Source organism: Batrachochytrium dendrobatidis (assembly GCF_000203795.2).
Source record: "Batrachochytrium dendrobatidis JAM81 unplaced genomic scaffold BATDEscaffold_13, whole genome shotgun sequence".
Classification (NCBI taxonomy): Eukaryota; Fungi; Chytridiomycota; class Chytridiomycetes; order Rhizophydiales; genus Batrachochytrium; species Batrachochytrium dendrobatidis.
Genome location: NW_006281111.1, coordinates 182251 through 195441, shown reverse-complemented (window position 1 = coordinate 195441; position 13191 = coordinate 182251). Strand labels below are relative to the sequence as shown.

Here is a 13191-nt window from a genome sequence, read left to right as displayed (position 1 = left end):
TTTAGTCGCCAACGAGTTTATTGATATCTGGCGGATCTACGAACAGGTTGCTTGTCTTTTGGGTTTGAATCAGCAACTCTCTTTCTTGTCTGCTTTTCTACGCTTTTCTGTTTAGATTCAGTTGCTGAAATACTGTCTTGTTTCTTTCCCATCTTGACAGGAACAGTGGATGCATCAAGTGCAAGTTCGGTTTTCGTGTCCAATGCAATATTACCATCATGCTTTGCCTCTTCCACGGATTCATCAGATACATCCAATGCTAGCCCAAGGTTATTCAAGACTTGACACGTCCATAATGCACGTTCAACCGATCGAGGGCTCCATTCCATAGTATCTGCTTTATTGAGTGCATTAGACTTGGCCGTTAGTGTCTCCAGTATCTCTCTATACTGCTTGAACGTGTATTTCAATTTCTTTGGATCCGTTCCTGGTAGTGACCCAATCACCTCGTCTGACATAAAAGGGACAGCGCTGCTCATACAAGACAATATCGCCGAGGCAGTTGCTGGACCTATTCCCGCCAATTCCGAAAGACTCTCCAATGCACTCAAAATCATCTTGTGATCCTCTTTCGAAGATCCTACTTTTAACAAGTGGTGTTGAGCAGCCGAAATTGCTGAATGGATCGACTCGACCGAGTTGGACATGACCCGATTCAGTAAATTCGGTCGATAAGTTCCTCTCTAAATCAAACCACATCAACACAACTTCCCACACTTCCACTCCCACAACCCATTCATTCAACCTACCAATAACTTCCATTGAACGATTTTTACTACTGTTGCTTTATCGTAAAGTGTATTGGCATCAAGAGTGAGTTTCCATGTGTCGAGGTGTACAAGGTCAATGCCAGATACTGCCTTCTTTTTGGTTGCTGCAAGGGCAGTTATAGCCTTGTTGTATCCAAACAACGCCTTGCGCCATTCTGCTACATCGTTGCCTGCCAATAACTTTTTGGCCATGTTATAATACCAAAGATTAAAAAAATGAAGCGTGGAAAGTAATTTAAACCTAGCCACCATAATCCATCAAACGGGTGAATCGATTCAACAGTTTATTTTAATTCGGTATTGATAAACTCGATGTATTGTTTTGAATACTGTTTCATGCTATTTTATAGTTGGTATTGTAGCAGCTTTGCAATGGTTCTTGCACCGTGATGTTGTGGCCGAGTCTAAATTAGGGATTGACCAATACAACCAAATTAAATAAGCTTGAATGAATCTATATCCTCTTGTTGATATCATGGATCTGTTTAAAGTCAATCCCCATGGCATGAGAATACATATTCACTAGCCATCACGTTTGATGAAGCATTTCATACAATACCAAACACAACACATGCTTAATCATCATTTTATTATTTACGATTCAAATGACTAAAGCACTTGAACGCTACGGCTTTCTGGCTGGTTCGGGTTGAGGAGTACTGCTAGGTTCAGTTTTTTTACTATTGTTTGGAGTAGAACTTTCTGCCGTGTTTGTTATGGAAATGAATGGCCGCTTTTCAAGAACCTTGTCAACCAGTCCAAATGTAAGTGCCTGTTCAGCACTCATGAAATGATCCCGTTCCATCCGGTTGACTGAATGAGTATGTATCATGAATGGTTATACTCAGTAATGTTCAAGCTTTTATGATACAATCTGTTGAATAGCGTGCAAGACTTACCAATGACATCGAGGGATTGGTGAGTGTGATGAACATAAATCTGATTTAGCCGCTCTCGAATATCTAAAATCTCTTTGGCATGAATAGCAATGTCGGATGCCTGTCCTGATGCGCCGCCACTATATGATTTAAATCGGTATCAGTCTACTATCTACGTACAAAGTGGTGTATACTATAATGGCTTGCCTAGGTTGGTGGATCATGACTCGCGCATTAGGAAGAATAGATCGATGTCCTGGTTCACCAGCAGTAAGTAAAAGCGATCCCATTGAGCATGCCTGACCCATACACACTGTTGCGACAGGGCTTTGAATATACTATTTCCAATAAAAAAATGCATTAGGATCTACAGGATCATTTTCCCCTTGTATCTTGTTAAAACAGTACTCCATGACCAACCTACCTGCATCTAAGTATTCAATCCACAGCAACGTGGTCCAGTCATTAGCACTCTGTTAACACTCAAACCAATCCATATCAACCCAAAGCATAAATACCGTATCATAGATTGCCTAGATGCACCATTCAAAATATAAATCAATCGACTTTCAGCAACCCAAGGCTTATCTACGCATCAGACAACATTACCATGCCAGCCGTCACACTACCACCAGGCGAATTGATGTAAAACGAGATGGGTTTTTCTGGATTTTCAGCTTCGAGAAACAACAACTGTGCGACAATAATAGCTGAAACGGAATCGTCTACCTCTCCATTCAACATCACGATACGCTCTTTGAGCAATCGGGAAAAGATATCAAAGACACGTTCGCCTCTAGCCTAAAACAATAGGTTAATCCAGCCATACTGTTTTTAATGAGAAGGGGTGGGATCAGATGGATCTATTCAACCCTATCGATTCTGCATAGGCTTACGGATGATTCAATAACGTATGGGATGCCAAGGGCTTTGGGTGCTTGACGAGCAGATTGAAGTGTTGGGTTATTCCATGATGTCATAGTCCGACAAGATAGTCTTGACCATTCTGGTAAGTAAATGTTCGATTCAACTTTAAATGGTCGAGTAAACTGCCTATCCCAATAGGTGTGCATTCATCAAGGATTGTCGTTGTCAGTAGTCTGGAATGCAAACATGACGCTTTGGTAGGACATGAGTTCAATTAAAAAGTAGTGTCATAACTTACGGCACGGCCGTAAATGTCAGATACTCGGCTGTATACAGCACTAACATGTCTTGGATTTAGCATTATCTACTGTTGGATGGATGGGCGGCAAGATTTACCAAATATTAAAGTATCAGTTTAAATCACGTGTATTCAACCAATATGTTGACAAATCGGATTGACGGACTGTAATGAAACTCGGACTTGAACAGAGTGTTACTCGATAGCATAGCAATCATGGCAAAAACGTATTTATTGGGAGAGGTGGAAAGAAATATCCAAACAAATAGATCTCTTGAATCTAGCAAACAGAGCTAAGAGAATAAGGGGTGAAATAGGAAAGCAAAAGAAAAATAGAAAAGCCTCAACTAAAAAAGATAAAGCAATCTGAAGCCGAGATATAAATGGACAGATGGACCAAAAGTCACACATTTGGAATCTCAACTGTCTTGCGTAAACAAAGAATAGTGCAACGGTATGAATCAAGTAGTCGTTCAACTAAAACGACTTAACCTACAACATAGAGCCAAAAAACATTGTAGGGTTAATAACGCATAATAAAATGATGTATTTAAACAAGAGCACTCGAAAACATACCACAGCATCCAGCAGTAGCGGCATTTCCCTTTTGATTGACATTGACATTTCCAGCCGTTTTCAAATCAGTCTTTTCTTGAGCTGTGTCGATTAGCCTTTTTTTAATATCTCTGCAACATTTAAGCGTGGTAAAGTATTCAAAGTAAGAAAATAAGCCAGACTCGACTAAACATTTGACAATCCAGCCATAATTAAGAAATTCTAAAGCCAGTCAATACCTTGCTAGCATGTAAAATGCTTCTTCAACACCTGAAAATAAAATCGAATTTGTATACAGTAAACCAATCATTAGATATTTGAATGTCACTAAACAAGACAATGAGACCGAGTGTTTTGAAAACAAACCAATATTAGACTTGGCACTGGTTTCTAAAAACTTGATGCCGTGTTCATCAGCCAGAGCTTGACCCTGTTCTTTGGAAATCACCTAGATTGCAGGATTCAAAAAGTTGTCGATAAAAAATTGATGGAATCCAGACAATAAAGTGGATATTACAATAGCCAGTCAAGTTGAATGACAGGTGATACCTTTTTGTCAAGAATATCACACTTGTTTCCAATCAGGATCTTGTTGACACCCTCGCTGGCATGCTGTTCAATATTACGAATCCAGTTGCGAATGTCTGCACATCAAGTATAAAGGATTTGGATGTCAATAATGTCCGAGTACAACACGAATGTAAATCAAGACAAACAACATACTGTTGAATGAGCGCTCATCAGTCACATCGTAAGTGAGTAAAATACCCATGGCACCACGATAATACGCTATCATGTATGATTGACAAAATAAGCATCAAGCGCCACAAAATTAGCTAGTCATCCAACTCGACAGCAGTCCAATTCAAAATAAACACTCAATGTGCACACCAGTTGTAATCGTGCGGAATCGTTCTTGGCCAGCTGTATCCCAGATTTGAAGTTTGATACGCTTGCCATCCAGTTCGATTGTCCTAATCTTAAAGTCAATACCAATGGTTGTAATAAACGATGGCGTAAATGAATCGTCAGAGAATCGAAGAAGCAAGCAGCTCTTTCCAACGCCTGTATCGAGTTTGAAGGAAACCAAATCGGATTTATCATGATGGTTCCATTTATCAAGACAATGTTATATTGGTGAATGACATTACAAGCCAAAAGTGTAAAGCAATGACAAATAAAAAGCCAGATAGTGCCGTCCGAACCACAGAAATCAATTCAACCAATCCAGATAAACATGATTATAAACAGTAGTTGCAGTTTCCAAGAGTTTGATGACAGGTCAAGGCAATTCATTGAATGCAAACAATGTTGGTAAACACAGAGTTACAATAGAAAAAGATCAGTAAAGCAATTGAAAGTAGCCAACAAACAGATGTTACAACACATCAGAAACGGCAAATTGTTTATGCTAGAGCCGTTTATCTACACCCCACAGAAAATACGGCACGAGCCCAAGTTTGATATTTGGGAGTAGAATAAATCTTTGTGCTTTTCTTTGGGCAGAATAAGGCTTAAGGGATGGTGAATAGAACATGTATTTACTGCATGGTTAAAAACCAGCAGTAAATACGTAAGCCATATATTGTCCATTGCGAGACTAAGATGCGGCAAGGGTTGAGAAACTAGTTGGGCAAGTGTCGTGTTGGATATTGACCAACAGTATCGACTTTACAGTACTTGAGCATGGAGTATATTTGCATTCAGCCCGTAGTAGTTCCATAGTGGGATATCAAGTGAATGCAGCGCATCCACACCTTATTCCGGCAGGTAAAGCTACAGCTTATGACAGCATTGTAGATAAAAAGGAGTTTTACATTGATAATACAACAGTAAAAGCCACTAGCATTCAGCAGTAAGAACAGCCCCATATCAAGAGCAAGATAAACAGTATAAAGCTATTTACCAGAGTCTCCAATGAGCAGTAGCTTGATCAGATAGTCATAGGAAGCGTTCTTGCTGGTGGCCATTATAGTATGGAAATAGAATCTAAAGCAGAGTTTGAATTTTTGGTTTTGCTGAAATTAGCAAGAATTATATTAGCCATATTCACGTAGAATGAAACTGCAGTCTTGCCATGTGTTGTGCAATCAGATTCCGAGATTGAATTAATTCTATTTTAGTTTCTTACACTCGCGCTATAACTCGACAATGATTAAAGTTGGATTGTCAGAATAATAAAGATTCAGTTTTTATGCAAACATGACTAATGAGTTGACATGATATTGGTTAGTAAACTAGGTAACAAACTGGGTAGTAAACTGACATTTAATCATTTTAATTAATGTTGCGTGACTATAATTGTGATTGAAAGTATTCACTCAAATCAACTGTGACATGGCTAGACTGCTGAACCGTCGATTTGGAGTCCACAGTATTATCAGCCCAAGTATTTTAAATTTGTTTCAATGCACATTCAGAATACGATGCCATGTGAAAAGCATTTCATGGCCATCACAGCCAATCCAAATGCAAGAATCATAACTTGGATTGCTGTGAATTCAAGTTTCATGTTTGTCGCTAGCCGTGAGTGTGAAGAAGCAATCACGACTTTCACCCATTTATTTTATTCATCATGTATGTTACTCTCTACTGGGACGGAAATGCTCAACAGGTAGTGTTGGTTTCTATACTATTGATCAGTATGATTGTCCTTGTTTCTGTATGATCATTATCAAGACTTTCTGTTAGTCTGCCATCTTAATGGCTGACAACTGGGTTAAACACTGAGTAGTATGTGTTATAGAGATCATTATGTATTCTGTAAGACTACTATGGTCCGACTCTATCCTACAATACGTCTGATCACTACTGCTTGATACAGTGTCTACCACTGTATCAAGCAGTAGTATGGCTATTTTTTTGGTTCTTGTAGTCCTTTGAACTGATACTTGTTGTATTCACAGTACTCTTACTAATCATACTAATTTTAACTAGGTCACTATCACTGGCAACTTTGATGACTGGAAACAAACCATTTTTGCCATCAAGGTAAATACTGCTCACCTTGAGTGCAGGACATACTCTTCCCCTGGCTACTGTTTATGTTGAATAATGTGATGGGGAATGCTTGGCAGTTTGGGTATGCCAGTAATGTATGGGTAGCAGGTGCATATTTCCGGTTTGGATTTGGAGCAGTCGTGCTACATGTTGTGCTTGCCAGGTAGAATGATGGCTAGATCAGCGATTGTAGCCCTGATATTTGTCATGTTGTAAATGGTAGCTGCCATTCCTGATCAAAATCCAAACACCCTGTGCAGTCCAACACTACTCCCTTCTTAGTTTTTGTTTGCCAATTCACTGAAACTACTTGTTTTACATCCTGAAACTTGACAGGGCAATGATGGTCGTTTCTCTGCCATGCTAGAGCTTCCTGATGATTCAACCTATCTTGAATTCAAGTTTATTGTTGATGGGGTTTGGCAGCTGTCGTCAGACTATTCCACTACAACCGATCCTTTGGGCAACATTAATAATACTATGATAATTCATAGTCAGTCAAGTAAGTCGCATCACCTTAAGCTTTCGAGTGCACGTGAAGCGCACCATATTTGAATGAGTGCTTTGCCGGGTTTCCATTGTTGATGCTGATTTCCTGCTTAATTATTTTAATTCAGTTCATTGCAAATCTGAACCCAAAACTCCTGCTGTTGAGACTTCTTTAAAAAAGGAAACGACGTCTTCTGCTTTACCTAGTTTATCTGCGACCTCTCCTATTGCGCAAACTGGAACATCCATTGCTTCTCCTATTGCACAGGTTGAAGCATCCATTGCCAAACTACCAAACCATGCTTCTAAAATTTCCTCTTTGTCGACTGAAGACACTCTTTCTTCAGTCCTTCCCATTGTTGGATCGAGTGCACCAGCCGTTGCATCTGCAATCTCGGACGCGGCTCCTGTCAAGGTCTTGGATGGAGTCATGGCTTTACCCTCTAGCAAAGATATACTCGAATTTCCTGATACTTCTGTTTCTGCTGAAGCTCCAAAGATTCCTAACCTTTCGCTCTCCCCATCTGAATCTTGGGCTTCTACAACTCATGCCATTTCTGCTATTGCTGGAGTACCAGATACTATAAAAGCTGGTAATTTGAAAATGCCATTAACTGGTTCTGCTATCCCGTCGATTCCTGATCTATCAGAACTTCCATCAACTGCTGCCTCTATGCCATCACTCCCAAACATATCTGTTCCAAAACTCTCCAGTCCATCCCATGTGGCTTCAGTGCCTTTTGAAGCTTCTAAAGCATCTGCTGCTCTGTCTGCAGGTATCCCTGAGATTCCTAAACTTCCATCTATGGAAGCTTTGGGTTTACCCAAGGATGCGGATACTGGCTTGACGATCGAACCAGTAGTTCCCAAACTCCCATCCATGACCACTTCTGAAATTCCAGGCATTGGATCTGTTTCTGCACCAGTAGTTCCTAAACTTCCATCTATGGAAGCTTTGGGTTTACCCAAGGATGCGGATACTGGTTTGACGATCGAACCAGCAGTTTCCAAACTCCCATCCATGACCACTTCTGAAACTCCAGGCACTGGATCTGTTTCTGCGCCAGTAGTTGCAGGAGTTGGAGCTGGAATTGGTGCTTTAGCTGCTGGAGCTGTATCGATGATTCCACCATCGATCTCATCCAAAGTGACCGAGTTTGCTGCTCCAGCAATGTCTACAATGTCCACTTCTATTCATACCGCAGTGGATAAAGCTGCTACAGCCATTAAACCTGCCATGTCGTCTATCCCGTATGCAGAACACGCATTGTCTCCCATCACCAATTCTGTCCATGATGCGGTATCCAATGTTACGACTAGCATTAAAGGCAGTCTACCTTCTATTCCATCGCTCAACCCCACAGCTGCTACTGATAAACCCCAGCCTGCTGTACCTTCGTTGCTCAAGCCAGCAGAAAAGGCTGCCGAATCAGCATCTGAGTCCGTGACATCATCTGCCACATTGGCATCCCACTCTATTCCAACGCTCTCTACATCGATTGGCTCGGCTATTGAAAATGCCAAATCTGCAGCTGGGGCTCAAATTGATTCTTCCTTGCCTCTGATTTCACAAAAGGTAACTTGTCATATCACAACCATAGTTTGTAAGATCAGGTCAATCTAACTATTTCATTCAACGCAAACTAGTCTCTATTGTCTGAAAAAACACTTCCAGGACTTTCTGGTCTTGCTGGAGTGTTGGAAATGTCCAAGATGAATGACATGAAGCGTCAAACTACAATTTTTTCTGGTACATCCCAAACTGAACCATTGGTGGGATCAAATATTGCAGCATCTGCATCTGCCGACAGTGTACTCAATAAGCCTTGCAATGTAAATCAAGCCAAACCATCTGATGTGTTGAGCAAGACAGGTGTAGGTGCTAGCACGGCCACACTTGCTGAAAGTACTGTTGGCGCTATTGGTGCTATTGGTGCCAAAGTACAAGGAGCCAATCGTAACTCTACGCTGCCATTTGGAAAGAAAAATGTCGGTAAAAGACAGAGTATCGGAGATATGGTATGTTTTTATTTGAGGAGATTCACAAAAGACATTGGATTTGCAGTGATCATTGACTGGTTTTGCTAACCCGGTTTATTTTACTGTTTTAAAACTTTTTTTATTGCTGTTTTGACACGAAACTTGTCAATGATCAGTTCAAGTCGATGTTTGGCAAAAAGGTATCCAAATAAGCATGGTTTCAGTATTCAACTGTTGTTTCCACTAGCTTTTCAAATTTCATCTTTATTATTCAGCCGTCATCTGCAAATCCTGTAATGCAACTATTATTTTTTGTCGTGAATCACTATATTAAAAATAATGCAGTCTTGAGTTTGTGGTTATTGCATGAATAGAGTATGATTGGGGTGAGCAGGTTAAGATTTGGGTATGCAATATCTGATTAAAATTTGAAACCATTTGTAATGGGCATTTTCAATGTTTGAAACTACCATACAAATCCATTTCTTATTACAGTCGTATTCACGTAAAATGAAATACTTTTCTGTATTGATCTTGCAGTGATTGTTTTGGGATAAACAATCGTTACATATCCGTTGTTATTGGAAGTGTATTTTGTTATTGAAACTCTTGTATTCTACTATCAAATATGTTCTAGTTTAACATATCTCGATAATGCAACAGTTGTTTCTATGCGATCACCCAATGTTTAAAGGAAAGTTGGTTGAAAAGATGTCTAGGATGTGGAACAGAAATGTAAACATTTCTATTTTTGTACAAGAATAAGTATAAAAGACAATATTGTATAAGATTAGCACCAATCCAACATGACTATTTATCATATAGTTTAGTTGTTTTATTCCACGTGAATACGACAGTAAAGTGTTGGAGTTAAAACAAACTACAGATATACCTCGCGACACTGTTGTTGGGTCAACATACCGTGTTTCATCAATACATTTGTATCCTTATGAAATAGTAGACCTAGAATCAAATGAATATTAAAAAGTGACATTGTTTAAAAGATTCTAAAGTATGTACAGTTCTTTTGAACAATTTCCAAACACAACAACCCTACAAGACATGATTTAAAACCGAGTATTTTTAGACAGATTATACGATCGTCTGATTCATTGATTGCAGTTCAAATACTGATTTTATTTTGATGAGAACAACCTTTTAGTTTACAAAACAAGTTGAATTGACATGACACGAGTCATGTCATGAAACTGACTGCTTTATTATGCACTTTGGCACTTTTATTTAGTGTTCCATTTTACGTGAAGATAGTTGATATATAGTAAGATCATTCACAAGGACATTCATATAACTCGAGCATGCTATTACGGTCTATTCCACCACCATCTTGGTCTGATGGAATCCCCACTGCAGCACCACCCTTTCCATTCAAGGTAGCGGACCCATCTACCCTTCTATCACTGCTGGTATTCCTTACTCCGCCTGTTTCAAAGTATTATCTTGAGAATCCTTCCAAATGCTATATCGACTCGTCATCCAACTATGTCGTGGACTCTAAAAAACATGACGGTATTCATATCTTACCGGATGCCACTCTAGCTGCTCTGCCCAGGTCATATATTCTATGGGAAGCGAGTTCTTCTCATGGTGTTCAATTGTGTATTGTCGGGCATCCAAGGTAAGCCGTTCCTACCGGATGGTGTTTTAGGTTGATTCTCTCTTACCACTTGCATCAAAGTCTATACGCATGCTCTATGCATTCCTATTAAGCCATATTGACTCTGTTGTAGTCTAAGCTTGTCTATTTCGTTTCTACCACGCAGTAGAAACTGTTATAAAGTGCGGTTGGCTGAGAGGACTGCAGTGATCCTTCTCCATACAGTGCAATTGTATTCGTTTGGTATCGATACTCTCCATTAGTGATCAGTGTGGATATGTCAGAGTTCAACCCTAGTTGGCTTTGGGTTTCGGATTTATTTATTGATCCTTCTTGCTTGTGGTATGGATTTCCATCTCAGCCCAGATTCTAATTCTATAAATCGACTCTTGCATTATTATAGTGGTCGGCCATTTGATCCTCCGAGTGAGTTTTTGCCTCACTTGTTATGGCTAATTCAAGTTCAAAATGGTAAACCCAGCAAGAAATGTCAGTGCTGTTTGTGTCAATCCATCGATGAAACGTTAATGTAAGCTATTTTCATGGGTTTATTTTTGACGGTATTGCGCTTTACCGTGTTGATCATAATGTTTTGGAGCATTTCAAAGTTGAATCAGTCCGTCTTTGGCTGTTGATTATTTTTTAAGCTTGCTCACTGTCTTGTAAATGTTACGTGTGCTTGTCAGCGACTAACTCCATTTTACACACTGCATCTTGATTTTTATAACTCTTGTAAAAAGTACTGGCACACCCTCTGCAATATCGTCTGATATTACTACACCCTTGCTAGCGACAGCTCCAATGTTGCATGTGGTGCCATCTGCATCACAATCACACTTGCCAAGCTATCAACAGGCTGTATCGCAAGTACAGCCATTTGCTCATTCACAAGTGCAGCTACTTGATCACAAACTTCAGCATCAAGCATTTCAACGATCAAACATCTCTTCAATACACTCTCCTGGAAACATTGCAATAACAAATCCAACTCAATCATCTTTTAGTACTACTACTATGCCTGCATTTCAAGGGCAGTGGTTTTGTGACGATGCGAATGGCGGATCTGCTTCTACCGGTGTTAGATCAAACATATTGACTTCTGCGAGTACTTTTTTAACTCAGGCTAATCCGCTACAGATCAGTCAACCTGCTCATTTGCAATATCAGCTGAATCAGGCAAAGCAGATCCAACGACAGCTATCAAATTCTACTTCCACTTTTCCCAGTACACCCAACACAGTTCAGACTTCGAGTACCCATATATTGCAACCCAGTCTACTCGGGGGTATGTCACACACTCCACACTCCACATCCACACCGGTGCACGGCGGGTCTAGTTTAATGAATGCCATGACCACAGGATTTTCTACACCCATGGCCGCGCTAACACCTATTCAGGGGGTATCTACAGCTAGTCCAGCTATGATCCAAATGAATCACTACAACTCTATGCCAATATCCGCTGGAATTTCGTCACGACCAGATCTAACTCAAAAACAGTGGATGCAATCCCCACTTTCTCCCACAGCATCACAGCCCCATACCAATGGATCCATAGTGAACTCGGTTCATGAAGAAGAGGCACATTCTGATAGCAATCAAGATAAAAAAGAAAACGAACCTATGCAATCTAGAAGTTTAGGCCAACACGTGTCCACATGTCATGCATCTACTACAGCATCGCGGTCACCTGTACTCAACTCAATGAACACCATAGATGAAAAGCAAGTAAAATACAAGCGAAAATATGTTGCCTTGAAGGCTTTGGTCCAGATCTCTGACCATAAAATAAAACGATACACCAACTCTCTTGCCAAAGCTCGACAGAAAATTGCTAAATTAAAGTTGGAGCGACGGGTACTTTTGCAAATGTTTTTAATACGAGATAACGACAAGTACAACGGAGATTTGACACCTACTGACGAAGAGGATGATGGCGAAAGCAGCCACAGTGAGGAAAGTTTTGAGGATGTGGAGATTGAAGCGGACGAACGACAAACCCGGCATGCCAAAAGCGACAGCGATGAAGACGAAAGCGAACACGATGAGGAGGATGGAGGTGAAGAGGATGATATTGCATTGGATGAGATTACTAAAGTGTTGATTAAGCCCAAAACTCCTCGACGCAAACGACCTAAGCTTCTTGATCCAAATGCACCGAAACGACCGGCCAATGCATTTATGCTTTTCTGTGACCTTCAACGAGAAAATCTCAAAGAAGAACGAAAAGAGCTACAAAAGAATATGCCAGGAAGTGAGCAAGAAATAGCACTGAGTAATCTGACCAAGGCTCTGGGACATCGATGGCGGGGACTAACAGAATCTGAACGTAAATACTATCAAAATTTATTTAAAGAGCAAGTCAAGCAATATGATCTAGAACTGAGCAACTATTTTCGAGAACATCCCGACGCAGCCGAGGCAATTACTAATGGAACACATATTTCACAAGCACTTCATAATGGAGGGACTGAAGGTGGAGATGAATCTGTTATTGATGCGAATGCACCGAAAAAACCTGTGAATTCGTTTCATGTATTTTGTGAAACAGAACGAGACCTGATCAAACAGGAACGAAAGCGATTAAAAGCAACCCACGGAGGAACAGAGGAAGATGCCGGACATGTTCATATCAACAAAGAATTAGGACTCAAATGGCGGGCACTATCAGACGCGGATCGGAAAGTATACACAGACAAATTTAAAGAACTATTAGCGGTGCATAACGAGTACATGGAG

General features: G+C 40.2%; 4 protein-coding genes across 4 annotated transcripts; 1 reads left to right on the top strand and 3 right to left on the bottom strand.

Moving 5' to 3' along the window:
- Positions 1-17: 17 nt before the first annotated feature.
- Positions 18-962, bottom strand: BATDEDRAFT_91565 (uncharacterized protein; the record flags this gene model as incomplete). The annotated part of the gene is made up of 2 exons (XM_006681695.1): positions 18-683; positions 750-962. The coding sequence occupies 2 exons, from the start codon at positions 960-962 to the stop codon at positions 18-20; spliced, it is 879 nt and encodes a 292-aa protein (XP_006681758.1).
- Positions 963-1395: 433 nt separating this feature from the next.
- BATDEDRAFT_91564 (uncharacterized protein) lies at positions 1396-2628 on the bottom strand (the record flags this gene model as incomplete). The annotated part of the gene is made up of 6 exons (XM_006681694.1): positions 1396-1583; positions 1670-1788; positions 1829-1986; positions 2167-2181; positions 2258-2449; positions 2545-2628. The coding sequence occupies 6 exons, from the start codon at positions 2626-2628 to the stop codon at positions 1396-1398; spliced, it is 756 nt and encodes a 251-aa protein (XP_006681757.1).
- Positions 2629-3028: 400 nt separating this feature from the next.
- Positions 3029-5338, bottom strand: BATDEDRAFT_20617 (uncharacterized protein; the record flags this gene model as incomplete). Its single annotated transcript, XM_006681558.1, has 8 exons — positions 3029-3305; positions 3390-3499; positions 3608-3638; positions 3735-3816; positions 3918-4012; positions 4092-4157; positions 4260-4433; positions 5275-5338. 8 exons carry the CDS (start codon positions 5336-5338, stop codon positions 3301-3303), a joined length of 627 nt encoding a protein of 208 aa, XP_006681621.1. The 3' UTR covers positions 3029-3300.
- A 7241-nt stretch (positions 5339-12579) lies between these two features.
- BATDEDRAFT_7474 (uncharacterized protein) lies at positions 12580-12846 on the top strand (the record flags this gene model as incomplete). The annotated part of the gene is made up of 1 exon (XM_006681519.1): positions 12580-12846. A coding segment is annotated over one exon (267 nt), but the record flags the coding sequence as incomplete, so codon positions are not given.
- Between the last annotated feature and the right edge of the window lie 345 nt (positions 12847-13191).